Source organism: Trachymyrmex cornetzi, unplaced genomic scaffold, assembly GCF_001594075.2.
Source record: "Trachymyrmex cornetzi isolate Tcor2-1 unplaced genomic scaffold, Tcor1.1 scaffold492, whole genome shotgun sequence".
Lineage (NCBI taxonomy): Eukaryota > Metazoa > Arthropoda > Insecta > Hymenoptera > Formicidae > Trachymyrmex > Trachymyrmex cornetzi.
The window spans coordinates 202,771-214,999 of record NW_017299751.1 but is presented as its reverse complement, the minus strand read 5'-3'; the positions used below and the strand labels follow the sequence as shown (position 1 = coordinate 214,999).

General features: G+C 36.2%; 1 protein-coding gene across 1 annotated transcript; it reads left to right on the top strand.

Annotated features, from left to right (window-relative positions):
* Positions 1-1,438: 1,438 nt before the first annotated feature.
* LOC108765498 (RNA-binding protein 5) lies at positions 1,439-11,637 on the top strand. Its single transcript, XM_018514253.1, has 8 exons — positions 1,439-1,639; positions 5,500-6,093; positions 6,192-6,261; positions 8,182-8,255; positions 9,071-9,184; positions 9,265-10,015; positions 10,105-10,268; positions 10,356-11,637. The coding sequence occupies exons 2-8, from the start codon at positions 5,524-5,526 to the stop codon at positions 11,346-11,348; spliced, it is 2,736 nt and encodes a 911-aa protein (XP_018369755.1). The 5' UTR covers positions 1,439-1,639; positions 5,500-5,523; the 3' UTR covers positions 11,349-11,637.
* Positions 11,638-12,229: the final 592 nt, after the last annotated feature.

Here is a 12,229-nt window from a genome sequence, read left to right as displayed (position 1 = left end):
CCTTTTTTTGACCCCTTCCTACAGCTAACCCCACCACACAAACCGTCAGATTAATATTTATCCGTTATCAGAAACATATGGGTCTCTTATCACGACGCTCGAGTAAATCCACATTTAGCCTCTCGGCCTCCTCCCCTACTATTGTGCTGAACGCAACCAATAAGATTTCAACCAGTAGAAACTCGCCTTATGGATAATAGCGTTTTCGATTGGGCAAAAGTTATAGCGTTTTCGATTGAGCAAAAGTTAGTGCGCACCAGTGCGCACTCAGTTCACACCAACACTGGACGAGTTCCATGGGTTGCACTGAATAGTGCAAGTTCAAAAGAATACGCCAAGATTTTCAGTGCTAAAGCTGAAACTCATTTTTGTTCACTTTGAAGCAATGTTCAACAAAATGTTACAAAACCACAGTAAAAGATATTAATAGCGTTTTCGGCCCGATCGGGTTTGCACCAACCTGGGTTGGATTAATCTTTTCTATTGGTTGATGTCACACGCTCTACCAATAGGTGAGCGCAAAACGTCATTAATCCAACCCAGGTTGGTGCAAACCCGGTCGGGCCGAAAGCGCTATAAGAGTAGGGACAAGACCCCGTTTTCAATTCAACTGCGCAGATTTGCTTGTCCCTATGTATATCCTTAACTGTGATAAAACGTGCACTGAACTGGCACCGTCAAAATATCAAGTGCCACTTAGTGCGCACTACGCGAGTGTCGTGCGATCAAATGAACACGTGACACTAACCAAGTGCTCATTGGCACTGCCAATCGAACACGCTCTTGACACTGAGTGCAGCCAGTGCACCCCAATCGAAAACGCTATAAGTTTACTGCTATTTCTATTTCCGTTAGAGTACGTAGATCTAAAGCAGTATCCTGATTGGCTATCTTTGGCGATTCCGGCTACGGTCCACTTGATGCTTCAAAGTATTTTTTGAATTGTCAATTATAGCGTTTTCGGCCCGGCCAGGTTTGCACCAACCTGGGTTGGATTAATGGCGTTTTGTGCTCTCCTATTGGTAGAGCGGGTGACGTTAACCAATAGGAAAGATTATCCAACCAAAGTTGGTGCAAACCCGATCGGGCCGAAAACGCTATTAGTAAAATTCTTTCTTCCGATTGGTCAATCAAACATTTGCGAAGCATTTGTAACGTCAAATGGACCGCACCATCTACTGTTGTGCAACAGGCCTATTGCTGGATTCACACTGCATCCGATTTGAATCGTACGACGCTCTGCAACCAATCAGAAAACTGGATTTCGAAGATACGAAGCAAAATCCATCGGAATCCTTTCTGATTGGTTGCAGAGCATCGTACGACGCAAATTGGATGCAGTGTGAATCCAGCATATGCCTTCCACCATGTTCTTCACGGAATCACCATACGCTTTAACGCATACGCTATACTCGCCATTGTTCCGTGACCTGTGTTCGCCATATTTTGCGGATCGGAAGAGGTCAGAAGAGGTATTCGGTACTATCATTTGTGTGCAAGTTACATTAATATCAATTAATATATTCCGTTCGCCGTGCATTCAGCTAACCGTGAAATAACGGATATTAAGCGTTCCTTGTCATTGTTCGGAGGTCAATTCGCATAGATCAAGACGAGGATTGAGGAATCGTTGGAGCTGGTAAGGTTTATTCAACACTGCGTTATGTGCTGAGATATTGGGTGCGTTCCGAATTACGCACAAAGCGCGTAATGCATAATTTTTCCTTGTTCACCGAAGAATAAAGAATAAAATACCTCATGCGCTTTATGCGTAATTCGGAACTTGGAATGTACATATTGGTATACTCGCGTTGTGACTTCAGCGAGACATGCTGTCCAAACTGCGTATTTTTACTCGAAACGCGGTTAACACCTCGCTGGGATGTTCGTTATCTGCGCTTTACCGAGTCATTAGGTCTGTTTGTGTTGCTTGAAATCTCCCAAAATTTTTGAATTTAAAATGAGATAAATATATATTTGGGCGTTGAAAAGAAAGTAAGAAAGCGAAGATGCTGAATATACAAAAAGTGCAAGCAAAGCGAATAGACCTATTACCGCTTGTTATCAGTTCTATTACATTGGATGAAATATAAACTCTATTGCTATCACACAGTTTCATAAAGTTGCTGTATTGTATCGACTTATAATTCTTTTTTTTTTCTAATATATTTAAGTAGTGAGTGATAAAGAATCTGAATTTAAAAGTTTTAAAAGGACGTTTGAAATTCTGTGTCTTGTATGTATTTATGATGTTATATGGTTATTTTGAAGCAATTTTCACACAATTCATTGTACTTCAAATATTAATGGGATTAAGGTTCTTAAAAGTAGTATAAGAAATATTATCTATTATTTTATATATTTTTTTTCTTCGGAGTTTAAGAGATATTTCCCAAATTTTTGGAAGTTTATACTCTGAAGAAAATTTTTGATTGAGTACATATTCTGTTTTGTACATTTGCAATAACTTCTCCAGCTTGTTTTGGACATATTCACAGTTTTTGAATAAAAAAATTACACTATTTAAAGAGAGAAAATGACAAGATCACAAGTCTTTAAATAGTAAAATTATTTAAAAAACTAAATGTGCGTGTGTGCGTGGCTGTTTTCTGGCTAGGACACAGAGACGTTACACTGTGTTCCACTGTGTAAAGTACTTGTTGGAACGCAGTTTAGTTTCATAGGCTGCTTTTCTTTCAGGGGACACAAATTGACACAGTATAACACACTCGAACACAGTTTGCTACACTTAAATGGAACGCGATATGCGCAGTGTGTATATTGTGTGTACGAACTTTTAATACCTAACGTTAAAAGATTTTAATTTTGATCTTAACGGGAACACACACGAGATCCGATCACACGAGATCCGATTTGCGGGTGCGTTCTAATATCACTTAATTCATCAAAATCACATTTGAACAGACTCGAAACACACTCTGACTCTCCTCCCGAGCAGAGGCGAAGTGTGTCGATTGAGTTTGAACAAAATTGTAAATGGAAAGCGCAAGGGGGTAATCACTAGCTGAAATATTGTCCCACAGATTACATGATTTCATCTGATTACAAATAATTTTTTTCACTACTATGAAGTAATTTGGTAAAATATACGATTTTATTTAATATTATACAATGATTTCTCGTGATTGCATATATAATTATCGGATTATACATAGAGATTTTATATAAATTTTATAATGATTTCGAGGACTCTATCCTACGATTACATTAAGTGGTTACCCCCTCGGGAAAGCGACGTATGTCGATTTGTGTCAAGTGTGTCGACTATGTCTCCTAAAAGGAAAGCAGCCATAGTATAACACTAGAACGCATTAGTTTTCCATTCTATTCTTATAATTATACTTGCGTATCAATAATAGATTTAAGATTTTTATTTAGACTTAAGTTATAATTTTGTCAGAATTAGCGATTTTTGAAGGTTTTATTGCAAAATAAGTACAGCTACCAAATAACTTTTTGAAAGTTGGTAGCATTGACATATTTTACACGCTCGTACTTAGCTTTTTACTGTGTCGAGCAGTGTAACACTGTGTCATAGTTGGAACAGTGTAAGACACAGTGTTACATTGTGTACACTGCTGTTCATTAATCGAGTTCCTCGAGTGTAGGATGGTGGAGAAGTGTGTAGCTCCCAATGGTATGTATGCGCGCTCATCTACATCTAAGTGCGACTAAAGTGAGACTCGATTATTGAACAGCAGTGTACGTTGTTGGAAAACACCCTGTGTGTGTATGTTTGTACTCAATCAAATCTTTCTTTGAGAAATGAAAAAGCTATTAAAAAACTGAAAAATTTCGAAAAAATCTTAAACTATAAGATTGCATTTGAAGACACTACCAGAGTGCCTCTGAGTTTATCATTTTATCCTTGTTTAACATTAAGGCTAATTCTACAATGTGCTTTTTGTTTCCTGCTGTTTGTCTCTGTTTGTCTCTTGCTTTTTTGATCAAGAAGGTAAGAGACAAATAGCAAGAAACAGGAAACAAAAAACACATTGTAGAATTAGTCTAAGTGAAAGAGAAAATAATATTCAAAAGTTTTTGGGTAGCATTTTTGAACATAGCTTAAGTGTAAAATAACATTTCTAAATAAATGTTTTTATACTCCTCGACAAAAAGATCAATTTTGTTAATATTAAATAACCTACCATATAATAAATAATACATTTGCATTGTTTTTGTTACTGATGCATATTTGTATTTTTAAATATTATTTTAAAATCTAAAGTGCATTTTTGTGTTATCTAAATTATGATACTTATTCAGTAATACAACCTAGATATGTTGGAGGAATTAAATAATACATACCTAAATACTATAAATATATAGCTTATATTTATTTTTGTATATTGTATATTGAAATGTATATGTTTATACATGTACAAAAAGAAAAACAGTAAAATTAAAATTAATGTTTGAAAGCTTTATGAAAGTTTTCCAACAAGTGACACAGATGATATATAGGTTGCTTTCCTTTTAGGAGACACAGTCGACACACTTGACACAAATCGACACACGTCACTTTCCATTTACAATTTTGTTCAAACTCAATCGACACACTTCGCCTCTGCTCGGGAGGAGAGTCAGAGTGTGTTTCGAGTCTGTTCAAGTGTCATTTTGATGAATTAAGTGATATTAGAACGCACCCGCAAACTAATTTCTATCATTTTGTTCTGTTTTCAATATCTGGAGACACGGTAGTGTCTCGGTACAGAATTAGTTCACAAATGTTAATAAAAAATTACAATGGTATTAAAAGTTCGTACACACTATACACACACTGCACATATCGCGTTTCATTTATGTGTGGGAAATTGTGTTCGAGTGTGCTATACTGTGTCGATTTGTGTCTTAAAAGGAAAGCAGCCATAGTGATCACTTCATCTTTGTTTAACATTGGCGAACAACAAGGATATAATAATTCATTGTGTCATTTGTGTCTCTTGTTAGAAATCGCCCTATTATTTAATACTTGTTTGGAATATCCTGTATAAAAATAAAAGTAAAAGTTTAATGCCTATTATAGTCGAAGCTGGATCTTAGATGCTTTTTAAATAATTCCTCGCGGATTTTCTATATGAATTATATATTAAATAGTAGTCATTTGAACTGCGCGCCGAAATGATTTTTCGGACTTATAAACGCAATTAAACTACTATAGTAAATATTACAAATTAAATTGATAAGCAATTTAATAATTTGATGCTCAATCTAGCATCCTATTAGAAAGATGTTAATGTACTGAAAAACTAAATAAATTTATTGCAAAAAAATGTAGTTCAAATAATTACATATTTAGTATATAAAATTCACATAGAAATTATTTAAAAAACATCTTTAAGATATAGCTTCAACTGTAATAGGCATTAAACTCTTACTTGTTGTGTATTCACATATATGGTCTTAATAAATCGTTTATCAAAATTTTTGTAATTATTAATGATTGAAGAAGAATGATTATTTTGTTTTCTTTTTCAGAAATTGAATAAATGTGCAAGTAACATGTACAGCAATAACATCGACCCATGGGAGCCTGGTTATGGGCCAGAAAGAAGAAGTCACAATTCCGATTATGACTATCGTAGTGATTATGGAAACAACAGATCACCAGAATATTCAGAACATCGTGATGTTGATCATCGTGATAGAGATCATCGTAGTCCGGATTACAGAAATCACCGTGGAAGAGACAGAGATCGCGAAAGAGATCGTTCGAGGGATAGAAGAGACCGTAGCAGAGACGATCGTGATCGCAGTTATAGGGATCGCGAAGATCGTTATGGGAGACAGAGAGATAGGGACTCTGTAGAAAGAGACAGAGATAGAGACAGAGACAGAGATAGAGACCGTTCCAGACGCGACAGGGATCGGGATAGAGATAGGGACCGTAGGGGGAAACGGGAGGATCGGGATCGCGATCGCGATGACGATCATAGTCGAGAAAGTTTGGACTTTGAGCACGATCATGGTCGTGCCTACGGTTCGTCCATGGAAGGGATCCACTACAAATCGCAATCGCCCAACAACACCATAATGATACGTGGGCTCGCTCAGCATATTACTGAAAATGACGTAGGTTGTCAACTTTGTGGCCAATCGTAGTGGCCACTCGTGAGCCAGCATTATCGAGAATTGCATCCACTATTATTATTATGATGTGTGTATCACAGGTGCGGCAAGACATTCTCAACTGTGGCCTCATGCCTAAGGACATCAGGCTAATACGGAAAAAAGATACAGGTAATTATTACATTATATTAAAAATTTTAACATCCTTGTAATATCATTATGCATCCCAATTGAATTATTATTTGTGATATTATTGTGTATCACTAGGTTTATATATACAACCTTTAGCGTTTACCAAATTACATAAAAACAAAAAAATCGTATCCTATAAATTCACAAGAGTTGAGATTTACAAGAGTTTCTTACAAATTGCTACTTATTTAGAGTTTTAAGATTATCATATTTCTTGATACTACTTGTACATATTTCCCGAAATATTATTGGTTTAGCTATTGATTATTAATTATCGATTATAAGAGGTAAGTATAGAGAAATATAGGAGAGGAATTTTGAAACTTATTGAGAAATCTCTCACATGAAACAACTCAAAAGCTTTTTATTATATTCTCTTAATAATATAATCTATAAAAATTAAAAAAAGATCTTACGTTTTATATTTTAATGGTAGATTCGCGACTGTTTCAGTAGGGGTAATATAACTTACATTTATAATTGCTGGAACATATAACAATTCTTCAGTTAGGATACTCTTATTACATGTAAAGACATTATTTTAATAATAATATAGCTTTTTTTTATTTCTCTTGTAACATGAAGTTTCAAAGATAGTTGAAAGATATTTTAAAGTGTAATTGCAAAAATATAAATATATGTACATATTATATGTATATACAGGATGTCTGGTAAGTTTTAACAAAGCCCTCGTGTGTAGATAGAGCGGATTAAACTCAGTCGAAAAGTCTTCTACTATTTTGCAATTTTCGCACTAATTAACAAGATACTAATTATTAAAAATCGCTGAATTTTGATCTTTAATAATTTTTTACTTAAATACTATCGCGAATTTAAAGAAAAACAGCAAGAGACAAAAATTGTTTATTTTCTTCTCATAAATTTCTGAAAAAATTTTCAGATATTTTCAGAATTTTTAAATACTATATTTTCTCATGTTGGTAAAAATAAGAAAAATATGCAGTACTAAAAAGTTAATAAAAAATTCTGAAAAAATTCTCAGAGTTCTATAAGAAGAAAATAAACAATTTTTGTCTCTTGCAGTTTTTCTGTAAAGTTGATAGTATTTGAGAAAAAAATTATTGAAGACCAAAATTCGACAATTTTTAGTAATTAATATCGTTAACTATTAATGTTAAATTCGGCAATTTTTAGTAATTAATATCTCGTTAACTATTGTGAAAATTACAAAATGGTGAAGGACTTTTCGACTCAGTTTAATCCTATCTACACACGAACGCTTTGTCAAAACTTAGCAGATACCCTGTATATATGTATATATGTGCACGCACAGGACACACGCACGCGCGCGTGTGCACAAACTTTTGCTAATTAATGTTTTAAAAGATTGAGTTTTTCTTACTGCCTCTTGAATTTTCCTTGCTTTTAAAGCTTCATATTGCAAGTAAAAATAAAATGATATTGTAAATTATTAAAACGATGTCTTACATTAATCTATAAATTGAACTGCTACTACAGATTATAAACGGTACACGGTGAATACATGTCTGGGTTCGGTTATTGTTGTCGGCGGTTTTTTTAATCCTCAAAAAGTCTTTACGTCATTCTCGTCTGTTCACGTGGAAGGGTAAAAGGACTAAGAAATTTTTGTCTCGGTCAGATAAAGACTCGGCGTTTAAAAGAGAGAAAAAAAAATTTCGTAACTTTAAATTATATGCTATCTCGTACATATCGGTGAACTTCGGTCTCTCGCACAGAATTCGTTCTACTAAAATTTAGGTAAATGGAAAATGAAAGCAAGCGACGAAGCGAAGAGACACTTCGTTTGAAACTCAGTCTGTCAATGGTCGGTGCTGTGATTGCCTGCCCTCTCAGAGTAGAGAAACCCAGGCAAAAACGTGGATTAACTCTGGATATGTGTGTATTTGCTCTGTATAGGTGCTTCGCGAGGTTTCGCATTCGTCGAGTTTAACGCGACTCAGGAGGCCGCACGATGGATGGAGATGAAACAGGTAGAAAGAAGTTCGGTCCAGATACCCAACCGATGCGTTGTTGCACGCGTGCCACCGACTGCCCCGTGGCGGCAAGGCACGGTAACGCAGCCCTCTGGCCCTCCCCGTGGCCACGGCTGTGCACCTATAAAAAACTATTTCAATCTACCGTATTTAATTATTTATCTAGGAATCCCCACATATTTTGCCGACTTTTCTTAAACTCGCTCGCAATACTCGCGCAATATTGGATTTAGTTTGCGTTTGTGATTCCGCCGCGTCGCGTGCTTTTACATATCTAAAATTCGCGGACTAACTATAAAGACCGAAGTAGGGTCATTCCAATCATTTTTTATATCGTTTTGATTATGTATTTTCTATTTGGCACGTTATTCCGAACTACGATTTTTGCTATTCGCGTAATTCGCTTTTTTATTGTATTATTTATATCTTTGCTTCTTCCGTTTTGCTTAGTTTTTAATACAATTACTTGCGATGTTCAAAGTTTCTATGGAAATTGTGCACGAAATGAAAGAATTTTTTATTCAAACATGAAAATTTATTACGTGCAAGCAATTCCCGTGTTACTTGCCTGCACTTTCTTACGAAAATTTAAATGACGATTATCTATATATAAGTCGCGCATGAACAAGTTTATCTGCAAGCGGTATGGAATGACCCATGTTAATAAGCCCATGAGGCTTTGTTCGCTGTTTGAGACAGAAAGCTATGAAGTAGAAAACTGTAATTTCGTCAACCAAGAAGAAAGTTTACGGGAAAGAAAAGAGGCCTTAGGAAGACGTTGGACGGGATAACACTGAAATTCTCTGTTTCAGGGAGTACTGATGCTGCAGGATCAATATCGTGCACTGATGCAGTACAGTATACCGAAAGAGTGCCATGTGGATAAACCGCCAGCGAAGAATACGCAAGATTGGCACTGCGTTAAGGTTTGTGTCACAAGTTTGCTCTTTCATAGAATATGATGTTCGTAAATAATTCATTATTGCTTTATATTTATTCTATACAGTGTGGAGCACATAATTTCAAACGACGCGAGACTTGCTTCAAGTGTTCTGCCTCACGAGCGGAGAGCGAGGAAGGTGGGGAAGGTAGCGACGAAATCAGCCCGCATCCCACAAACACTGTACTTTTACGGGGATTAGACGTATTAACGACTGAGGATTCGGTTCTGCAAGCAATGAAGAATCTGTCATCGATGCCAATACGTAGTATTCGGATTGGTCGTGATTCTCTCACGAACACGTCTAGAGGAGTATGCTACCTGGAGATGGGCAATGTAGTAGATGCTATGTATTTGCATACCGCACTCACGAAACAAGGACTGGTGGTCGACGGCAGAAAGGTGGAGATAACGTACTGTAAACTTCATCAAATTAATAATGCCAACGCGTGGAAGTCGAATGACACTCAGCCACAGAGATATACCTTGGATGATGTCGCTCAATTGGCTGAATATAGTGCCAATTTGTATGCTAAAACGCCTGCACAGAAGGCTCATTACCTTCAGTATTACACGCAGTACTATCAAAATCAAATAATGCAAGGTTCAGCAATCACATTGCCATCCCTGAATCAAACAGATCGAGTAAACGCGGCCGCGGCGGTAGCGCAATCCGCTATACAACAATTGCAGGCGTCCAGAAAGCTAGGAGGTGAAACCGATGACGTGAAAGGACGGCCAACTCCTACAGCACCTTCCAGTACAGCATTAGCGAGCGGAAGGATTCCTGCACACTCCAGCGATGGGAAAATATACTGTGAGTTTCTATAGAACTTTTTCCACTTTTGAAATTTATTTTAGATAAATTGATTTTTTTTAATTGTTCTGTATTCATTATTTTTGTAGCTGTACCGGACGTCAGCACTTATCATTATGATGAATCATCTGGCTACTATTATGATCCTAGCACGGGATTATATTATGACCCAAACTCGCAATATTATTATAACAGTCATACGCAACAGTTTCTTTATTGGGACGCCGAATCATTCTCTTATCAACCAGCTAAAGTAATTAAAATAGAATCTTATAAAAGAAAATCATATCATTTATCAATGTTTAAAAATATCACAACGAATATTTTCATATTGTTACAGACTACTGCAAGTTCAATGCATGGAGCTACAAGCACGATAACAGCAATGGCAAGTAGTATAGATTCCACGAATACAATCAGCAATAAAGCTTTGTCAGCCGGTAATGCTCAGGAGGCATCAAAAGAGGACGAGAATAAAAAGAAGGACAGCAAACAAGACAAAGTAAAAGTAGCGAAGAAGATAGCAAAAGATATGGAACGTTGGGCAAAGACTTTAAATCAGAAAAAGGAGAACGCCAAGAGTAACTGGAATTCTGAGTTCGCCGGTATGGATGGCAATCAGGGTGTCGGAAGTGGCGCGGCAGATGCAGGATATGCCATTCTGGAAAAGAAAACTATCGCGAATCCTTATCACGAGGATGAAGATCAAAGCGGTAATGGATTGGTAGCTGCTTACGGAGGCGGTAGTGATACAGAGGAGGAGATAGAAGACGTGCAACAGGAAGAGAGACAACATACGGATTGGAGTAAGCTGGCATGTTTACTCTGTAAAAGACAATTCCCAAGCAAGGAGGGGTTGCTCCGTCATCAACAGTTGTCTGATCTTCACAAACAAAACCTGGAAAACTGGTATCAAGTACGTGGTCTGGATCCCAATGATCCACAGCAGAGAAATAATAAATACAGAGACCGTGCCAAGGAAAGGAGAGCCAAGTACGGTGAACCCGAACCACCGCAGCCCAATAAATTGAAGGAGAAATATTTAAAAACTAAGGTAGAGGAGATGTCGGTATCGTACGAGGAGCCTACACGAGCCGGTATCGGGTCCGATAACGTTGGCAATAAATTATTGCAAAAGATGGGCTGGAGCGAAGGAATGGGTTTAGGAAAATCTAATCAAGGTCGAACAAGTATTATTGAAGCGGAGAGGCGCGTTCCTACGGCCGGCTTAGGAGCGAAAACTTCGTCGTATAGCGCACTACCGGGCGATACCTACAAGGATTGTGTGAAAAAGATGATGTATGCGCGATACCAAGAACTGTCTGACACATAATACGTAGGATATGATTAAGATAGATTTTATATATACATATAAGTTCTTGGTACTCCATTTTCCATAGACACATAATTATACACTCGTATTGTTATTCGAATAATGTAATAGCAATTTATTGTAACTGCATAGTGATAGCCAATTCTTTGGGATTGTTGTGTGCGTCATGCAATATGCATTTTATACATCCTCGTGTAAAGTCCCGTTCTCGTATGGTTCAACGAGTTTTTCTCTCTATAGATAATAAATTTCTTTTTTTTTTCTGTAATACGGTACACGAATATACAATATATTGTCAAAATATGTATACACATACACATTTTGTTTATAGTCCAGGGTTGGTAAAAAACATGTTTTAAACGTGTTTTAAACAGTTTAAAACATGATTAATTGATGCTTTTAATATGTTTTAAATGTTTTTTTTATAGTACTGTTTAAAGCATATTTGAAGCATTAAAAATGTATCAAGAAGAAACACAATATGTTTTATTCCTAAAAAAAAACATTAATCTTTACCAACCCTGATTTATATAACAGCCGTGTTGCTTGCGAACTGAAAAAAATATTTCCAGTTCTTTCAAGAATGCATTTTCTGCGCGAGATCACTCTATCGAGATAAATATAATTATCGTACCATTGTGCAATGCAATAATATTTGTGTCCATGAGTAAATTATATATGATTGAATAGTAGTAAAAAAAATTCGCGGCAAACGTATACGATCTTGTTAAAAATTTTCTTTAAATTCTATGCATTTAGCGCGCAAATTAAATTATTTATAACATGAAAAGTTTGATGATTTAACAAGTTATATAAAGTTGTATTAAAAATAAATATCACTACGAATATTATTACATTATGCAGAAATATACGAAGTACTA

Coding starts and splice junctions, on each gene's coding strand:
- LOC108765498 (XM_018514253.1), top strand. CDS start 5,524: ATGTACAGCAATAACATCGACCCATGGGAGCCTGGTTATGGGCCAGAA. Junction 6,094..6,191: donor AGCATATTACTGAAAATGAC/GTAGGTTGTCAA, acceptor TGTGTATCACAG/GTGCGGCAAGACATTCTCAA. Junction 10,016..10,104: donor CAGCGATGGGAAAATATACT/GTGAGTTTCTAT, acceptor TTATTTTTGTAG/CTGTACCGGACGTCAGCACT.